The sequence below is a fragment of the Vidua macroura genome, chromosome 5 (assembly GCF_024509145.1).
Source record: "Vidua macroura isolate BioBank_ID:100142 chromosome 5, ASM2450914v1, whole genome shotgun sequence".
Taxonomy (NCBI): Eukaryota; Metazoa; Chordata; class Aves; order Passeriformes; family Viduidae; genus Vidua; species Vidua macroura.
The window spans coordinates 328,055-348,782 of NC_071575.1; the positions used below are offsets into that span (position 1 = coordinate 328,055).

Here is a 20,728-nt window from a genome sequence, read left to right on the forward strand (position 1 = left end):
TTCCAGAACTTCCCGTTATTGTTCTCCTGGCACTTTCACACCAGATGTACCAAGACTCCTCCCACAATTCTTGTCTGCACCAAGTGGTAGTCATGGTTCATGATATCAGTTATCCAGTTATTTTAACTCATAATCATGGCACGTTCTTGATGCTGCTGTGACAGTTTCTCAGCCTTTCTGTCACCTGTCAAGCACCTTTCATCCATTCACTCACACTTACCACCCAAAGATGTACAGTGCAAGTAGCTGGAGTATTTACCCACTGCACACTGAGTTAAATAGTAGTATAGCATGAGCACTAAGTCAGCACTGGGCTCTACTACTATTAACTTTCACAAATGCTGTTTTTTGTTAATCATCTTGTTCTCAAGGAAGTCTCTTGACCACTCAGTTGCTCAAGACACAGCTCAAACTTCACATGCCTTTGCCAGAGCCCACAGCTTGCTCTGGTGTGGATTTTATGGATCAGAATGCAGCAGATATTCTGCACGTGCCCTGTGCCCACCAGCCCAAGGCACACATGGACATACAGACACCTGAACTGCCACACTGTCACAACACCTCCCAGCTATCCTAGCACTTGCCCAGCCAGGCTCACCTGCACCCTCCACCACCTTTTGTCAGGGGAAAACTTTACTCATTCACATGGTTACAGTGAGCAGAGACCTGTCCCAGTGACTCAGCACATTAGAACAGAACTTCCAAACCAGCAGTAATCAAAATATTTTTATTTTGGTCAAGAATGAAATTGAACATCAATCTCTGTCCAGTTTCAGCCTGTAAAGAAGTGACTGAAATAAGGCCCAGTATGAGTTGTTATTAATCTATAGGTCTGGACACTTCTCCCATTCATTCTTATTTTCTAGAAAGCTTTGGGCTGTACTCTAGGAGTTAATTTTGTCTTTTACCTTCAGCCAGTGATTATATGATTATTCAGGATGGATTGTTCTCCTGCACTTACACATCCTTAACCCTGCAGCCTTAAGTGGTGCTGATGCAAGACAGTAGATAAAAATCAGTAGAAAGTAGATAAAATTTGCTATTTCAGCCATGCAGTGACACTCATGTAATAAGAATTATCATAGCCCACATTTTCTTCAGAACAATTGTACAATTTCCTTTCACCAAAGGAAAAACCCAAAGTCACTGAACACATATCCTGTGCCTTTGCTGGGAAGAGGGATACAGTGTGTCAGCTACATAGTGCACAATTTGAGACAATGGTAGAAGCTCATTAAACCCTGGGGGCCTGAGAGAGGGCAGGAAAAAAACCATCTTCAGTATTCTGCATTGAAAGGGTACTCCTTGTGATTTTTGCACCTGGAGGAAATCAAAGAGGAAAGATTACTCAAGGCTAAAATTACTGCTGTATAGAACAACAGTGGGTGTACAGAGGAGCCTTCAAAGGTGCCTCTGAACTGAATAACTGCAGAATGAACTTAAAAGACTTGATAGTATAGAAACAGCCAAAAGGACCAACAAGTTCCAGCCTTTTCCTATTATTCAGCCACTGAACAGTGGTGGGACCAAGTTACTTTCTAGATGCAGAGTTAAAATTAACACTGCTTACAGAGACAGCAGCAGTTTCTGTGGCCTTGCAGCCAAGACTGCCTGTCTTGGTGCATATCTGCAAGCAGCCGTGCTTTGTACTGCAGAACAGATGGTCATTCCCCACCACAACCAGCTGTGTAAGAGCTGACATCAATTTGTAATACCCCACAGAAAAAAATTACCCAAAGTTTAAAATCGCCTAGTGCTCGTTTCTCCCATATTGACACAGCCAAAGCTATCAACTCGAACTCTCATTTTGGAATTCCAGGCATACAAAGTTTCCGGGAGAATGGATTCACAATGAATGCACAGCATGACTTATCCTCTCTTTTCAGTCAATAAAGTGGAAGTATAACAACAGATGCTTCATCCCCAAAATTATTTCAGATTTCAAAATACACCCATTTTGAACAGCTATACCAGTTCCTGTGAGATCAGGATAAAGATAATTGAAAATGTAAGAGTTTGAAGGACACAAACTGTCACTTACGTGACCATTTCACAGATCCTCCAGTTTCTGTTTAAGCTAAGAAGGGTGGCCATCTCTTCTTTAGTCAGTTCAAAGTCAAACACCTAAAAAGAGAAAAAGAGCTGGATTTAACTTCTTTGAACAAGTCAAATCAGAAGCGAGATTCACGAGATTAAAGAACAAGTTCTTATCAGAAAAGATGCTGGGTACAAGTGATGGATTCATGAAACATGGAAAGGGAAAGAAATATCTTTGGATTTTCCAGACTCTACTGGCAGAGGGAAGAAATAGAAGAACAGGAGACACCATGTAAAGTGCCTGATAGTTTTATCAGCACACTGTTTCCAACAGCTCTGTCTAATCTTCACTGTAGTTTTCACTGCAGCCCTTACTTCCAGAGAGACAGAAAGAGCCCAGCCCTCTTGCTGCAGGAGGCCACGGCAAGGGTGATAAAGGATCACTGCCAAGCCTGCCCTGAGGGGCAGCCCCCAGCTCACTCCTGATCCCTCACCTGGAAGTTCTCCACAATGCGCTCTGGGGTGACAGATTTGGGAATCACAATCACATTTCTCTGGATCTGGAAGCGAAGGAGAACCTGCAAAAAGAGACAACTGAATCCCTTCTCCTGTTCCAACAGCTGTTTCCCCTGAGCTATCCCCACTTCTGCAGAGCTGCATTTCAAATCATCCCTGGCCCTGCAGTCCAGGCTGCAGTGCCTGGAGAGCAAAGAGGGAAGTGGTGGAAGCCCCCATGGAAGGTCTCCTTTCCATCCAGGTTTGGCCAGTCCATTCCTTTTGTTAGCACCCAGAAGTTTTGTACTATATACAAGACTTTCATTTCTGCAAAAGGACTTGAGAAGGGAAGTGACAACTGAAGATGAGTCAAGAATATGTTCTTGACTGATGGACAGAGTTAGTAGTAGCATATCTTGGAGGCCACAGAATGGACAGCCTGCACTGTCCATTTACAAGAGAAAAAAGCAGCATTGTTCACAGGTAACACCACAGAGACTGCTCCCTCTCTTCAGACATAGTTTCCTAAATTGCTGTGTTACAGGAAGGGGTATCCACTGTCTGGCACCTACTCACCTGTGCTGGGGTTTTGTTGTGCTTGGCTGCAATCTCCTTGATCTTGGGGTCAGCCAGAAGGGAAGGTGCCTCTGGCTTAGAACTAGACAAAGTGGCGGGGAAAAGGATGAAACAACACAGATTCACTTCAGAAAGATTCTAACTAGCCCCTTTAATTAAAAAAAAAATAAAAAAAACACCTGCACCATTACTTAGTCATAAATCACATGAACCCACTTGGAAATTACCCATCAGGACGTCCAAGGGGACAGTATGCTGTCACAGTGATCCCTTTGGAGTGACAGTAGTCAATCAGCTTCTCCTGGGAAAGGTATGGATGACACTCAATCTGCCAACACAGAAGCACAGACTGAGAGCTGTAAAACTACCGTGGTTTTCCCTTGCTCCAGAGGTTTTTCTGAATCCTGATTTCCTAATTACAGGTTGCCTTCACCCCACCCTGCAGGAGGCCTATGTGACAAGACAAGTCTATAATTCTATATGGCACCAACTTTTATAACGAGTCTTTATGTGCTTTTTGGATTCTCTTTTCTCAGAGGCTTTATAAGAGTCAATCATTATGTCAGAATGATCCCTCATACGTGGATTCTTCATGCCTCCAGAGAGAATGGTTCCTAGGAAAACACTCCAAAGTTAGTGTTTCAACAAGATGAGACAAAAAGGAAATATTCTAGTTCTGTTTGTATGAAGAAATATCCAGAGAGAGGGATTTAAAGTACAGCTGTGTCTACTTTGTTCTCCCTTTTTCCACCTCCTCATTCAACTGTAATCAGAACTTTATAATCCCTGAAAAGTATTTCCCTGCAGCCACTTTGCAGCTCACCTGATTATTTGCAGGTTTGTACTTCAGTCCTGGCTTGTTCAAGATTCTTTCAATCTGCTCACGGTTGAAGTTGGAGATTCCAATGGCTTTTACCAGGCCAGCATCCACCAGCTCCTCCATGGCCTGGCAGAAAGAGGAGCAGAGTCAGCATGCAGTGGCTAAGACATGACTGAACTCATTCTTCCTGACATGCTCTGTTTGTCTTCATGGGAAGCACATTTTTAAAAGCTACCGTGTGCTTCTGCGAATTCTTTCCAACTAATGCTGCATACATGGCTGCACATTCTGCAGCTGCTGAAGCCAACACCACTGCTAAGGACAGAAGATGTGACTCTTCCACTCGGGATGAACTCACCTCCCACGTCTGCAGAATATCTGTGTTGCTGGGGATAGCCATACCTTTGTCATCTGCAGGGAACAGGTCCTCTCCTGCCTGTCAGTGACAAAGAAAGTGCTTGAAAATCTCTTGACAAGTCCACTTGAGTGCTCACAACCACAATATCTTAAAATTCTAGTGCAAGAGTGCTACTTCTTGTCTACACTTCTGAGAAGTGGAAGGAATTTAAGGCATTTTTGCCAGTGACCATTCCCCATAGAACAGGTTTTTCTGCTGGACCCCTGGAAGTGATGACTCCCCAAACACCCACAGGGAAACAAACCAGTCAGAGCTGCAGCCTCCAGTCTCACATGTGCTCCCTTCAGGGGCTGTTCTTTAGTTCCCACTTAGGAAGAACTGTTTTGCTCTTTTTTCCAGGGGGACATCAACACTTTGGTCTACACAACACCAGATCTACTGAAAAGATCTATTGTGTGCACTGACAGCTCTTCCATGACAACACTCAGTGCAAACCAACACTAGGAAAGTTGGAAGAGCCTTTGTGTACGAGTTATGAAAATATGTCAAGACGAGTTATGAAAATATGTTTAGCAGCTGTTTGCTGCTGTCATCATGAGACAGTTTCATCTTCATGGCTCTGTTAATATAAAGTTAAAATAAAGCATGCAAAAAAGATGAGCATTTCAAAGGCAACAGGTAGAATGGAGAGGGATCAAACTGCAGGAGGATAGAAAGGCAGTGACAAGAAATATTCAAACTCAGACATCAACTCCTTCACTGATCTTGGGGGGCCTAAACACTCTCACAGAAGTTTCACCTTTTAAATTCCTGTCTCAGTGGAACAACACTTAGGCTTCTACAAGCAAGGCCAGCTCAATCTGTACTGCTTTAAGGACTTGGTGATTAAAGAGAGAAATGGAAAACAGAAATGCTTTCTGTTGCTCTCTGATTCTGTAGCATACAAAGGAAAATTGCAGAGAAGCAGCAAAAAGCAATCTTAGTTCCCACAAGGGGTGATTTTGAGATGAACACACACTGGATTTGCAAGAGAAAAGGAAAGCAGCCTATCTTATGCTTGGAGCTGGAAGAGCTGCCTCTAGTTTCTCTAGATTTCAGGCCATCATTCCCAGGATCAAAGGGGTACACAAACAACTGCCTCTGGGGCAGAGACCAAGAGCCTGAGTCACACAGCCAGGGTCAAGCTGAGCACCAGAGCAGTGCTGGCACAGATAGCAGGCAGGTAATTCTTTGTCAGTCAGAACAATTATTGGGCTGTTAAGCCAGCCACAAGAAACAAAGTTAAGGGCGTTGCTGCTACTGTACCTTGAAGCCAAAAGGCCAGTGGACAAGGTAGAGATCCAGGTAACCCAGCTTCAGGTCTGCAAGACTCTTCTGGCAGGCTGCCTTCACCAGAGGCTTCTCGTGAAAGGTGCACCACAGCTGGAGACAAAAACAGGGCAGACCGTGACCTCCAGGGTCAAAGCTCTCGGGTGCTCTCCTGCACAGCACAGGAATGCTCCCTGTTCTTTGGAATGAGGTATGCAATGAGGCCAGCTCAGTGCTCTTCACACGCAGTGAGGGCTGCGCTGTGTGGCAGCACAGGAAACAAGAGAATAGTATCAGAATTAACTCATTTACATTACAAACTTCTCCAGTGCTACGGCGTTTAACTATGTTCAATGTTAGATGTTCCTACTGTAAAAACACCACAGGTAAAACCAGTGTGTCCATAATCCACGACCATCTGATCCATACCTTACTGACCACGAAGAGGTCCTCTCGCTTCACAGCCCCTTCCTTGATTTTCTGCTGGATCCCTTCCCCAACTTCCTTCTCATTCTGGTACACATAGGCACAGTCGAAGTGGCGGTACCCGGCATCGATGGCAGCCGTCACCGCAGCTGCCACCTTCCCTGGGGGGGACTAAAGGGAAAAAGGGCCGGACAGGTCTTGGTGAGGGATTCTCAGGTGCGGCCCCGTCCCGCAGCGGTGCCCGCCTCACCTTCCATGTGCCCAGTCCCATAAGGGGCGCGCTGGCGGCGGCCCCGACCCGCGCGTACCCCGCCATGCCCGCCATGCTTGCCCCGCTCCCGCAGCCAATCAGCGCCGCCGCCCCGCGCGAGCCCGCCGCGCCGACCAATCAACGCCCCCACTCCGCGCGAGCCCGCCGCGCCAACCAATGAGCAGCGGAGCCGGCAGCCAATGGGCCCCGCCGGGCGGCCATGGCGGTGCAGTGGCGGGGGGGAGTTCGTGTGGGAGGGAGGCCGGGCGCGCTGCGGGCGTTCCCGGGAGAAGAAGGAAATTCCTCGCGGGAAGGGCTGAGCGCAGGGCTGTCCCGGCCCGGCTGCTGTGGAACATAAACTTTAAGGGATTTAGAGATTTTAGAGGAGCTAAGATTTTAGTTAGAGATAAGCCTTACTAGAGTTAATTTAAAATAAATGAGTAGGCCTTAATAAAGTTAAGAATTAGTAGTTAACTAATAATTGATTGCTTGTCAACACGATGTTTAGTTAGCTGGGTTTATAATGGAGAATATAGAAACTGACAAATAGCTTTTAGGAACATAACGACAAATTGTGGGCCTCCTCTGTTCTGAAACCAATTGAAGACAGGGAATGGGAGTTCTACCAAGGTTCATTTGTCATATTTGCATTGAAAAGATAGAATTGTCAGAATGAGGAAGACTTCATTTATTTCTTCATTTTGGGACCCCTCCCCATGAAAAGGACCACCGACCCATTTCAAGGAACAAACTACGCATGCTTAATAGCTTTTGAAATTATTAGCATATGAAGCGAGGAATGGGATGGACCAAAATAATGAATATGTATTTGTATTTTGGGTATTCAATTCTTGTGTGAATAAAAGGACTCTGTAATCATTGGAAAGGTGTGGTGTGTATTTGGGAGCTATCCCGCACGCTGCCTGGTGTCTCAATAAACATACACTTTCTAACTTTAAACTGTTAGAGAGTTTTTGTCCGTCACAGTTGGATATTGGTACTAGATCAATATCCATATTTCTTTAATAAATCAGCAGCTCCTGTAGGGATCAGCTCCTGCAGCGGCCTATCCCTGTGCCACAGGGTGTCCGTGCGTATCCTCCTTGTGCCATGTCCCTGGGTGTTCTGACGCCCTCTCTGTTCCCTGAGAGTGACACCAACAGATGGGACAAACAGTTTCACTTTGGGGTGAGTTTGTGAGCAGTTTCGGAAATGATCAGTACAAATCACTTCCTTTTAGATGCTGAGGGAAAGTGTGTTTTAGTGTGTTTTCAAAACTACTGAAGAACGCTGAGTTTACAGCAAATGTCACAAGGATCGCATTGTCCCTCTGCCTCTCCTCTGCCTTTAGGGAGGTACAGACCGTATTTCAGAAGGAAACACACAAATGTAGGAATAAGTGGTAGGTGGCCTTTTAATTTCACAGTAGAAACTGACTTTGCAATTTTCGAGAGGCAAAATGTGCTGTGCGGATGGGGTGTTGAAAGTGCAATGAAAAAGAAATTAATTTATCAACAGGATCCTCCAAATGCTCCATAATAGCTGGTTAGGGCTGCTTGGGAGGCTTTGCTGTTTGCTTGAACTCGGAGAATTCCTTCAGGTACAAACATAAATCTGAAATTTGTACAATGGTGCGTCTTTCTCTGGATGCCTCTCCCACAGCAGACACCCAAGATTTTTCTGCCTCATTTAACTGAAGGCAGACAAGATAATTAGTTTTCCCTTTAATCTTCCCCCAGGTTTCTGGCAGTGCTGTCAGCTGTCCTCTGCAGGATGTGGTATTATAGCAGTTTAACGACATAGGAGAGCAGGGCTGAGAAATGCAATTTGCTCTTTCTCTACTTTCTTCTGTGAACTCATGTTCTCCTGTGAAGGCTGGTGATTGTTTTTCCCAAGGCATGCTGTGACAGGCACCTTGATGTTGTAAGAGAGGATTTTGGGCAGAAGGTTTTGTGTTTTGCTTTTTTTGTGCAAGACCTTGCCCAGACCATGCCAATACTAGACAGTATGGCCAAAGTATTCTGAATTATTGGAATTACCTAAATGCCACAATATTGTGCAGTTTCACATGACAATTCTGTCCACGTAAAGCTAACTAAAACAATATTGGAGGAATGGAGTTGAGCTCAAAAGCATAAGGGAGAATAGAGATTTTGATAAGTATCATCTTTTTGAAATCCAAAGTCTGTGAAACAACACTAAGGCTCCTACAGGCAAGGCCAGTTCTATCTGTACTGTATTAAGGATTTGGTGATCAAAGAGAGAAATGGGAAATGAAAGTGTTTACTTGCACCGTGTGATTCTGCAACCTGCCGAGGAAAGAATTTCTGTCAGGCAGCAAACTGCACCTCTCTGTCCCACGGGGTTTTCTTTCAGAAGAGCATGCCTTGGGTTTGTAAAGGAAAGGGAAAGAGGCACAGCTTTGCTTGCAGCCAGAGGCCTGACCTTGTTGCTGGGTCTGCCTCTCCATTATCAGGAGGGCAGAGGATGCTGTGCAGGCAGCGTTCTCGGGCAGGGATCAGGGGCACAGCAGAGCAGGGTGGGCAGCACCGGGGCAGTGCTGGCACAGCAGGCACGGGCTCTTTCTGGAGCAGCAGTGGTGCTGCAAGTGCTCCCGGCACTGCTGAGGAGCTCTCCCAGGAATGAAACCTGCTGCTACTATACCTGGTACCCAAAAGGCCTGTGCATGAGGTAGAGATCCAGGTAATCCAGCTTCAGCTTGGCAAGAGTCTTCTGGCAAGCTCCCTTACCAGCTTCTTCTCGTGAAAGGTGCACCACAGCTGGAGACAAAAACAGGGCAGACTGTGACCTCCTGGTTAATGCTCTCGGGTGCTCTCCTGCACAGCACAGGAATGCTCCCTGTTCTTTGGAAGATGATGTGGCATGAGGCCATCCTAGTGCTCTTCAGATGTGGCAAGCTCTGGGCTGGGCCTGGCCTGTGACTCTGGGGGCAGTGTCAGTGCCAGTCTCTGGTTCCATGAGCTCACCCATCATTTGTGCTACCCCTTTTCCCCAGGGTCTGCCTTGGCAGTAGGGGGCTTTTCGAGGCAGTGGTGTATCTGAGTGTTGTTCCTGTGCATGCACAGAACTCTGCACTGCATGGACCAGGCAAAGCCAAGAAGATACAAGACAAGCCACAAAGAGTGGTTGCTACCAACCTTTACTTAGGTAAGAAGTAACTCCAGATTCCAGCTAAGTAGCCTGATTTTTGTATTAAGAAAGAAAACCCACCAACCCCACCTTCCTTGTGACACGTGCTGAGCAGATTACAGCGTCCCAAGGTGCCCAGAACAACACCTCCCACGGCAGGGACACTCCTTTGGCAGTGCTCTGAGCCCAACTGCTGGAACAAGCACCAGGCAGTGACAGGCCCATGTGCTCTGCTGTGCTTTAGCATCAGCAGGCTGTCATTAGCAAGCTGCTTCTGCCTCTATCAGCCCTTTACACTCAGTGGTCTCTGACCTCTGCATCACTACCTTGCTTGGGGCTACCTGGTCCACTCTGCTTTTTCCTGCTTCCCTTCTTTTGCATTAATCAACCCATCCCCCAGGACTACTGGGTCACCACAGCGGGGTGCAGGCACAGTGTATCCTTCCTAACTCTCCCTACAGAATGGGGTGAAGCTGTAAGCATGTGTCAGGAGTGACCTGAATTCTGTTATGATTTGCTTTATCTTACAGCATAAAGTTTGTCTCCATTACTTACCTTCCTGCTAGGAAAATACTCTACACAAAGCATTCCCTCAGCTGTGCACCAGGCTGCAGGATCACTGGATCCTTACCTTGCTGACAATGAAGAAGTCCTCTCTTTTCACAACACCTTCCTTGATTTTCTGCTGGATCCCTTCCCCAGTCTCGCTTTTGTTCAGGTACACGTAGGCACAGTCAAAGTGGCGGTACCCAGCATCGATGGCAGCTGTCACTGCAGCTTTTACTTGCCCAGCTGCAGACTGGAAAAAATGCATAAATATTAAGAATCTCAAAACAGTGCTTGTTAAAGACCTGTATTCTAGCAAAATAAAACCAGGGAAACCATGTTAGGGAGAGCAATCCTCCCCCCCACCACCAGTCCAGGTTGGTGTTTTTTTTTTTTTTCCTTTACAAGAACACTATTTCTTGCAGTGATAAACATGGGCTCCAGAGTTGGAAATCAACCTCCAGCCATTTCTCTGTAGCTCCACTCCAACTCAGGCTCAGCCCAACAGCCGGGCAGAGCAGAGCCCCAGGCACCAGGACAGCTCTCCAGAGCTGGACCAGGGGCCCTGCAGTTTTGTGCCTGGGAGCTCTTCAGTACAGGTGCTTTACTCTGTAGCTCTTACCTTCCAGGTGCCCAGCCCCACAAAAGGCATCTTGGCAGTGGTGTTTAGCTGCACATAGATCGCCATGGTCCTGCACTCCCTCCTGGTGTCTCACCACAGCTGCCTCTTGCCTGGCTGGTTTGACAGTGGTCACTGGCCAGGGCAGGGGACCATGTTGGAGCGTCACTGATGCTCTGGGTCCTCCCATATCCAGCAAACAAGGCTGTGGCTTTGTACACTCAGCTCGCAAAGGTTAATGTGAAAGCTGAAATCAATTAAAATTTGATAAGGTGATTACTTGAGATGTGGCAGTGGTGTGCCCTGTGGACCTTTCCCTTATCAAAAGATAAAGGTTGAGGACAGGTGTGTCTTGATCAGGCTGGTGTTTCTGCCGGGATCAGCTCCTGCAGTGCCCTGTCCTGTCCCAGAGATTGTCCACTTGTCTCTCTTGTGCCATATGCTGAGGTGTTCTGACACCCTGTTGCAGTTTCCCCCATAGATTTCCTGAGAGAGAAGGTTTCATTCAGTGAAAGTGCCCAGGTTTCATTCCTGGGCACTTTGGCCCAGGATTGTCACAGGTAAAGCCTGGGGGTGTGCTGAAAAGTGTCAGTAAATGAGTCTCAGGGTAGGGTGTGATGCAGAGGGCCCTCGCTCCTGGAGCTGCTCCCTCGTTGCTGGGTGTGACTCTGGGCTGAGCCCTTGGCTGGAGCAGCGTGTCCCCACCACAGTGGTGGTGCCCTGGGCTGGTGTCCCCTTGATGGAGCCTTGCCACCCTGTGTGTTGATGCAGTGAGACAGCTGGAGAAACCTCAGTGTGAGGTTGCAGAGGAAGGAGTTCCTTTTCACCCCCTCCAAAGGTGTTGGCAACCACTCCTCAGGCTGAAAGGTGAGGCACAGTGAAGAACAGGGAAGTTCACACAGGGCATGCATGCCAAACATGAAAAGTAAAATTAAGTCCTTGTTTTTCCTCAGTCTTAACAGGACCATCCCTCTGGTAAAATTCCAGAACTGCCTTTTCTTTTTTTCTTTTCTTCACTTCTCCTTGTTTTATTATTGTGGGCAGCAGGCATATCACTATGGCTTGTTTTTTTTTAGCAGCCAGTGCAGTTGTAAAGGAGTTTAATAACGCAAAGGCATGTGAGTGTAGAAGAGTAAAGGTGTCCTGTAGTTTCATTGTCATTGTGGATGCCATATATTATTACTGCCATAACCTAACACACCCTTTAGCACAAAACCAGAGCAGGATCCAGGGTGGATGGATGTGTTTTAATGTTTGCACACACGGGGGCAGAGTTAAACTTGTGTGTGGCCACAGCTTTTGCATTTCTTCAGGCTTAACTCAGCAGATTGAATTAGGTATTTCATTCCTTAGATTTTGTAATAATGAGAAGTTGGAAAGTCTCTCTTCCTCTGCCTCTTTTTCTAAAAAAAGGATAAGAAGAAAAAAAAAATAAAGGTGGCTTACATTTGTAATAAATAGACTTGAAAATTTTCTGGTATGGACTCAAAAGATACAAACCTGGGTTTAAAGAGGAAATTAGCCAGTTATCACCAATTTTCTGAATTGTCTGATCCTTAAATTAAAGACACAAAAAAGAGTTTCCTTTTCCCTGCTGTCTTTTGCACTGAAATGTATAAGGCAGTCTCCTGCTTCAACTCACCACTGTCTCAAAGATGTTCTAAAACTTGCACTTTTAAGCGTTGTTATGCACGTGGAGGGGAAATCAAGCCTGTTTTCTCCCTCCTGTTAAAAAGGCACTTACCTTCAAGATTTATGTCTGAGGAGAAGCAGGAGGACTATCTAAAATTTACTATGGTTGGATTTACTACACCTGAGAGCACTCTCCTGTGCACAACAGCTCCAGCTTGTTTTTGACTGCAGCTACCTGTGGGGACTGTGGGCCATGTGCAGCTGGTGGGAAGCAGAGTGTGCTGTACAGACCTGGGTTGTTAACTGCACATTTGCAGCCAGAGGCTGCTTCCATTGGGAAGTTTGCCATGGATTCAACAGCATGGAAACGAGCCATTTGTTAAAATGTCTGCCAACAGTGCCAGTTCTTTGTTCTGCCAGTGTAGTACCAAACTCTGTCTAACCTATCCTGTATGTTGGCCCTGCTGTGCTCAGAATGGCTGGATGTTGTGATTTCAGCAGTTTCCCATTGCCTCATCCCCAGAGATCCCCCTGCAGCTCACTATGTAGCAGCAGTGGTGGCTCAGCAAAATGGGGAGAGAAAACTCCTCAGCATCTGCATCCCAGTGTTGGCCTGGCCGTGCTGGCCTCTGGGGGACAAAGCAAGAACAGTAAGAAGAGTAAGGATTGACCTTTTCCTTCTTCCCAAGGACGTTCCCCACTCTGTAGTGTAAACCAGCGAGCTCAAGAGGTGCTGGGGTATCATGCAAAGCTGAGAAAATAGCTGTTCAAAATGGCCTTTTTTATACTTTTTCTCACTCACTGTATGTCACCCTCTAGAGCAAGATGGGCTTCCCAGAAGGAATAGTCACAGTCTGACCTTTCCACAGCACTGGGCACACCAGAAGCCTGAAACTAATATATTTTGGGTTCTGAGAAAAACCCAGCCAATTGAGTTCTGGAGCTGGACTAACTATTACTGTTACAAATAGAGGAAAGGGGAAAATCTGGGGAACATCAAGTTGAAACTACCCTGAAAAGGAACCTTTTAACTTAGCAGAACTGCAGGAAGCTACAGTTCTTGAGAACTACATCAAATGGGGTGGTGGTTTGGTGATAAAGAGAAGTGTAACTTGCCAACAAGTGGGTACCTGAGGGTAAACAGGACAGGAAGATGTAGTTAATAAAACTGTCAGGCAGTGGGGAGCAGACCCCTGGAGGCAGTGGAGGAGGTGTTGACAGCAGACAAGGGCAAAACAAGGCATGTTCATAATATTCTCAAAGAATAATATAGTTACATTTTCTTCCGAGTCTTGTCTACATGAAAATCTTGCACTGTTTCATTATGCTGATGCAAATGCCTTTTTTGGACACATATCAGTTGAAGTATGTTGTTTATTGATTTAGGTTAAATCCCTTCCTTACCACTTCAGTTAAAACAGTAGAAACTACTCCAGCAAAATAACATCCATCCTCCTAAAGACTTCACATTAATTTAACAGCATCAGTTTTTTAAATGGTTTCATTAAACTGCAGCTTCCTTACACAGGCCAGGACTGGTTGCTGTGGAAGCTGAAACATGCCAGTGTCTTTTGTGTCTTTTCTTTAACTTGTAAAAAGAAACCTTCTGATCACAGACTGGAGAGGTGGATTAATGTGGGACTGGCAAATACTTTGCTTGATTTTCTCTGGGTCAAACCCTGTAAAAAGAGCAGGTACCAAAGCATCAACACAGACCAAACCTTCTCAATTTTTTTCTGTGAGAGAATGGGCTTTGTAATGAGGGCATAGGCAACTTCAATTTAATAGGAAGGACACCATAACCAGCATCCAACCCCATCTCATCTATAAATGGAAAATTTGCCCATCCCAGACCTACATTCCCGTCCAGTTCTGTTGGTAGGCATGGTTATCACAGGAATGGGATTTTCCTTCTCCTATATGCAGACCGTAAGTTTTCCAAAGCTCATCACTTTAGAGAACAGTTTTTCTTGCCAAGTGGAGGCTCTTGTTCTCATGGAAAAATATTTTCATGCTTCCTTTCAAGTTTCAGCAGTAAGCCATGTCTGGTTTTGACAAGGAAAGGGATGCTTTGAATGTCCGAAGAGTGGAGGAAGAGATATGTTTTCCTTTTGAAAAACACAAAAGTTCTGAAAAGTGCCGGGAATATTTTCCTCATGTTTGAAAAACAAAACAAAATGAAGCACACAGTAAAACCAATGAGTTCATCTTGATTAGGAACAACGTGAAAAATACCAGTGTGGAATCTGTACAGTTACAGCTGAATAGAAATTGCTTTATAACCTGAACTCATACACAACAGGGGAGCCAGATTGTTTTAGCTGACTGAGTTACTCAGGTTTTGTAAATACGAGAGCAGAACCTCATGTGGTGTTTCTCCTGTCACATGGCAGGGCCCGTGGGCAATCTGAACATTTAGTGGGGATGTGGAAGGTCCAGTGATTGCCACAGAAGTTGGGCTCATTGTCCTTCACTAATCCATGGCTGTGCAGTTACTGCACTCTCTGCTCCAGGTCTGCTCTGGGGTTGGTCAGATGGGCTCCTGCACTCTCAGCATCTGTCATTTCCAGAAGGAGTTCAGGATGTGCAGGGAGGAGGCCATGGCTGAACATTGTTCTAGCACGAGGCTTCTGGCAATTGTCTTGACTGGGGACTCTGCTTGTCCTGCAACCAGGACCTGTGTGGAGCCCCAGGGGCTGGGAAGAGATGGTGGCCACGTGTGGGCTGCTGCAGAAGCCAGGAAAATTGGTTTGGCCCGTGTGTGCTCCCAGCTGCCCCCCCCCAGACTACATCCAACCGTAAGAGCAGATAAAGTGGCTTCTTCCTCTCTACAGTTTCTGCATCTTGAGAAGGGCAAGAAGCCTTGGTCCAACAGCATGGGCCTCATTTTGTGGTGTCTTTCTGGAGACATTATACCCTTCCCCACAAAGAACACAGGTTGTTGCCAGATGTTATTTGCTTCTGCAGATTTCTTCTTAAGCAGGGCAGGACTGTAGTGCCCATTTTTTCCCTCACACATCCCCTGTATTGATCTTGGCTCAGTCCCGTATTTGATACATTACAGATGCAGACTTGTACAGAGAAGAATAAGGACAGCAATACTGAATGTTTAAACAAGTACTTGACCCATGCAAAATGTGGAATGTTGGATAGTGCTGAAGCACTCTTTCTTTGTAAGATAAAAAGGAGATACTGAATTACAGGCAAAATATTTTTTCCTGGCCCTTCCATGGATAGCTAGATCTGCTGACAATATAGAGGAATAGACTAATTCTGAATAGAAAGAGTGGAAGTCAGCCACAAAATTATTTATGTGAATGGTTTTCCATGTAAGTAAAACAGATGAAAATTCAAATTGAAAAACTGTGGGAAGTTGGATATTCTGACTCCCCATCATCCATGACTTTCCACTCATGCTCCTTTTTTGTTAAAGAAATGAGGCGGGGTGGAGGGGGAGGAAGCATGAATTAACTTGTGATACACAGCTATTTATTTAGCAACCTAACTCTTAAAGTTTCCTGGGAAACAGTCCTGTAAAAGAGAGGCCTGATTTTGTTGCATTTTACAGTCAGGAGCAGCCCCAGTGAATTCTGAGGAGTTACAGTAAAAGTAGACTCAGTCCTTCTCTTAACATTATCTAACCATGACAATAGGATGGACTTTTTATGTAGGAAGCTCATTTTTGTGCTCCATTCAAAACCAAACTGAATTTCAGCCAGTCTTGTTTTGTAAACTGCTGTGATGCAAGAGAGCCACATACCATGAGCAGAAACATAAGAAGCACCAGAAAGGTCTTTGTGATTTGTAGAGTGTTTGTGAGAAAACAAAACATCATAAATACAGACAGAGATAACTCTACACACACATCAACAAGGTCTTAGTTAACCCAGGGTTCATTATAACATGGAAGTGAAAGACTTTAGAGCATCTTTTTTTTGAGGTGAACCATTCATTTTTCATAGCAAGACATTAATATACACAAACTTGAGTATGTGTGGTGTGTGTTTGTTGTTCTCACCATTCTCTGCAATGACACTGAAGTTCCCATTTTACCATTTTGGTTGTATTTGCCCAGATTGTTATGTGCTGTCATCATGCTCTAGTATCAGCACTATCCAGTCTGTTTTCAAAATAACTTATCATGACTAGACACCACCCTGCTGCTTTCTTTTTTTCAAAGCCCTTTAAAATTATCTCTTCCCAGACAGTTCCTTACTGACGTCTGGTGTCTGGAGCACTTTGTTTATCACTGAGGGAAAAAAGCAGATTAATCACAGGATTTTCTTTGCTTTTGATGCTGCTACAGGAAGTTAATTTGTACAATATTGTGACTAAAAACCAGTGAAATGCTCCAACCCTGAAAAAAATCTGAAATGTAAACCTCTCCCAACCCACAAAGTTTAAAAGTGAACCTTGTAAATCTTCAAATTTTGTCTCTGGCTCTAGAAATAGGAAAACTTCTGATTGTGAGAAAGAATTTTGTTTTCCCAGCCATTGATACCTTGTAAAACTTTTTTTAGAGGTATTTTTGAAGACTAGAACTGTATCCATGAGGATTTCTTCACATTGTGTTCCCCACGCTTCTTTGTATGTTCTAAGCACCTGTTGTGCTGAGGTGTTTATTTGAAGATGACAATGTAATGGTTTAAAGGGCATAGAGAGTATAAGCTTTTTTCCCATGCATATGTTCTCAGCTTGGGATATGCAGAAATAAAATATTTTTTTTGAGTTAATATTTCAGGACAACAGACAGAAGTAACCTTTTTTACTTCAGAATAACATTACCAATACCTAGCCATTGGGATTACATAAAAAAATTCAGTTCCCACTTCAGGTTTAGAGTACAATGCCTCCCAAAGCAGCTTCCCTCCATCTGTTTTGCATATAATGAGGGCTTTTATGTATTTTCTTCCTCCTTCTCGATCATTTATTTGGTATTAATGTTTCAGAAAAACTTCTGCACTTACTTAAAGACTAAAGCTCTGATTCTGGTGACAAATGCAGAGTAGTAAAGTGCTTACACACTCATCTTTTTTATTTTTTTAAACAGGTTTTCCCTCCAAGTAATGCAATTAGAGAGAGAGAGAGAGAGAAGAAAAAAAAGGTAGAGCACTTTATTTTCTCTTCACATGGACTTACACTTCTGGTTTTGATATAAAGAGAATCTACTGAAGTTATGTATTGCCTCCATAACCAAACAGGATGAAAGCCCCACTATGTTAAAATACTAAAGCAGCATTGTATTAACATTAAACAGGTGTCAAACAGTGCCTAAACTAGTAAAACAGAAGGTGAAAAAGGGCCTTTGCTGAGGAGCTTAAACTGTAATTGGGTGGCTACCTAGTGTGCAAGGTGTGCCTTGCTGCTCTGTCAGGTGCACCCCCAAGTTTGAGGTAATCTTAGGCTTGGTTTAAGATGTGGTGGTGTGATATGTTGGCAAATAGGGGTAGGTGTGTGATGAAAAATTCCCCACGCACAGGTGTGCTCGAGCCAAGGAAATGCTGAGAAGCACGTGTGTGAGTACTGCAAGACGTGGTGAGTGGCTCCAACAGAGAGAAGGGAGCCTGGCACGTCCTTGCCTGCTCTTGTTCCCTGAGCTCTGATGGAAAAAGGTTCATTTTCCTTGTGTTACAGTCTGAGGTCTGGTGTGTAGAGACGTATGGAGAGATGGATTTAGGCAGGGTCATTTTACAGTGTTGTAATTCTGAATCTTCAGGAGGCAGTAAGGATGTTTTTCTCTTTGTAGTGTGTTGTACTCCCAGAGCTTTCTCTGTACAAATTTGTCTGTGGGTGGAAATGGGCCATCATCAATAGAATAGGAATGTGGGACAGTAGCATGGATAGCAGACAGAGGAAAGACAGTATCCAGGTCTTCTGTAGGGGAAAAAAATGTCAAGTGTTGAAAATGAATGGGCCTGCACCCCAGAAACAGGTGAGGGAGGATTCCCTGGGCACCCATCTGGGTGGAAGAGAGAATGGGCTGGAAAGGAGTAGGGAGAGTCTAGAAAAGGAGACAAATTCATGCAGTAGGAAAACACACAGGAGAACTTTTAGAGAGAGGGTTTCAGGGTTATTAAAGAGTGCAAGGACTTGATTACAGAACTTTATTTTGAGCATGAAATTATTAATGAAGACAGATCATGTATCAAATAGTTCTAAACAAAGAGCTTTGTTTAGGGTTTTCTGGAAATTAAAATGGGTATGTCTGCAATGGTCTGTGGCAAACACTGGATCTGGCTTTGAACAAAGTAACTATTCTGTGAAAGAGTACCAAGGGCACAATCAGTGAAGAACGCTCCTGTTTGCCACAGTTTTAATCAATCATTAATCAGCCTTTCTTCTTTCCAGTTCTGTTTTCTTCTGCTTCTGCCTTGCTTAGCTCCAGGCCTTTATTCAGAGTGGTGCATTTGCACTGGTGCCCTGGCAGAAGTTTACGCATCAAGGAAAGGAGTTTCCTGGACTAATTCTGCCACAAACATTCCAGCTAAATGCAACAGCCTGGAAGGGCTCCAGAGCAGAGACCCTGAAAAACACAACCCAGCTGGTCTGAGAGATAATAGCTGCCAAGTGAGCATAGCTGTCTGCAAGAAGTCACGCACAAGGATGTGGCTTTGACTCTTCTGTCCTTGGATATTTTGAAATGTGAATCAAAGTCATTAGGCTGCAAATGGTCTTGCCTAAAGACTAAAGGAGACAAAAATCTGTATTTAATGGCCATAAAGGTCCTGGATTTTGGCATGGGTTACTGTCTACTCATTCATGACTCCATAGTGGCATAGAATGTTTCTTTCTGCTAATTGTATTCTTACAGTGCTGTTATTCAAGAAAATATATTTTTCCTTCCATCTCTAGGAACTTTGCTTCTTTTCCTTACAAAGTCAACCAACCAGTTTGCCTGAAGGCATGGTGATTGCAGGTGTGTGGTCCTGCAGTGGGATATGGGAGCGTTTCTCTTCACCAGCTTCAGCTGATGGGTGGCAAATCAAACTCTTCTACACCGTGAACTTGAGTATTGCTTTGATTACATAGGCTGGACTGGGTTTATACTCTTAAGTTCTGGCTTAGACAAACCTGACAGAAACAAAAGGTAGTTGTTAATATTAAAGTTGGTGGATGAGGTGAAAAGGATTTTATGTATAACTGTTAAGAAAAATGCACATCCAGTAGAAATATTCTGCAGAAGCAGCAGATTTTTTTTTGTGGTTCTGTGGTGAGGTCAGGAATAGCTCTGTCAGGAAAGACATTGAAAGTATTCTCCCTGAGATGCAGAATGCTTTCTGGAGCTTCCCAAATGAATGAGGAACAAAGTGCAGTAGCCACCAAAGAGATGCAGATGCTGCTCACCAGCAGCCTGGCCACTCTTACCACACAGTGCTGTGAGCCTAGCAAAGCAGGTTTCATCTGGATTAGTCTTCTTTCTCACTGACATCTTAGGATGTGGATATCCCTGTAAATGTAAAATTAGACACCATTTCTCCTCACAGCACACTGCAGACATTATTTTAATACCTCTGCCCCAAATTTCCTTAAATTTACTCCTGTCACTTTTTCCTATCAGAATCTGAATCCCCCCCCCCCCTTTTTTTTTTTCCCCCACTATATTTTTAACTTATTAAAAAGGGAAGATCACCTCTATCCCCTGCAGGGAAGGATGACAGAGCACATTTGGTGTACATCCAGTTTGTGGCCCTCTAAGCTTTACCTTGTGGCTGTTCAGGAGTAAGCATTTAGAAAAGAAAATGTGACTGATGGGGTATGAAAGATGTGCTCTGCTTCTTTTTAGAAATAAAACCAGACCTATGGCAGTAGAAGCACTAAAGGACACCATCTTGCCACACTACTTCCCTCTTGTTTTGAACCAGAGTTGCTCCATCAACTTGTTTCTAATTACTTCAGATTGGGATCACAGCCTGTGGGAATGAGGGAGCTGGCATGATCCTTAAGACTCACGTCTATTTTTTTTTTTTTTTTTGGTGGCTACTGATTTCAGTATGAGTAATTAGAATTTGGACCCGTGCTTTTCACCACAACCAGAAGGTCCTAAAGCGGTTTCGGGAGAAGCCAGATGTTCGGACGCCCCCGGTGGTGCTCTGCGCGCGCGGGCGCGACCCCGTTTCACAGAGCGCCGCCTGCGTGCCCGGAGCCGCGGGGGGAGCCACATCTCCGCCGCGATCCCCGCGGCAGACCGGCGCGCTCCGGGAGGCCGGCGCTCCCGCGGCGGGGAGGAGCGGCGGCCCGGCCGCGGCGGGGAGGAGCGGCGGGGAGGAGAGGCGGCCCGGCCGCGGCGGGGAGGAGCGGCGGGGAGGAGCGGCGGCCCGGCCGCGGCGGGGAGGAGCGGCGGGGAGGAGCGGCGGCCCGGCCGCGGCGCCCGGAGCCCCGCCGGGCGCGGCAGCGCGGGCTCGGCGCGCGTCACCGCCCCACCGCGCGCCCATTGGCTGAGGCCGCTGCCCATCGCCCTGGCCGGGCAATCGGCGCAAGCCGCTCCGGCGGGCGCGGCGGCGCCGCGGCCCC

At 45.5% G+C, this 20,728-nt stretch overlaps 2 protein-coding genes across 2 annotated transcripts; both read right to left on the reverse strand.

Annotated features, from left to right (window-relative positions):
- Nucleotides 1–711: 711 nt before the first annotated feature.
- On the reverse strand, nt 712–6,356 carry LOC128807830 (aldo-keto reductase family 1 member B1-like). Its single transcript, XM_053978446.1, has 10 exons — nt 6,271–6,356; nt 6,024–6,191; nt 5,592–5,708; nt 4,287–4,364; nt 3,932–4,054; nt 3,336–3,436; nt 3,109–3,190; nt 2,532–2,615; nt 2,042–2,124; nt 712–1,320 (listed from the first exon to the last, which is right to left on the reverse strand). Exons 1-10 carry the CDS (start codon nt 6,343–6,345, stop codon nt 1,278–1,280), a joined length of 954 nt encoding a protein of 317 aa, XP_053834421.1. The 5' UTR covers nt 6,346–6,356; the 3' UTR covers nt 712–1,277.
- A 2,572-nt stretch (nt 6,357–8,928) lies between these two features.
- Nucleotides 8,929–10,654, reverse strand: LOC128807202 (aldo-keto reductase family 1 member B7-like). The gene is given in 4 exon segments (XM_053977385.1): nt 8,929–9,014; nt 9,017–9,050; nt 10,052–10,219; nt 10,589–10,654. Coding segments are annotated over 4 exon segments (354 nt in total).
- Nucleotides 10,655–20,728: the final 10,074 nt, after the last annotated feature.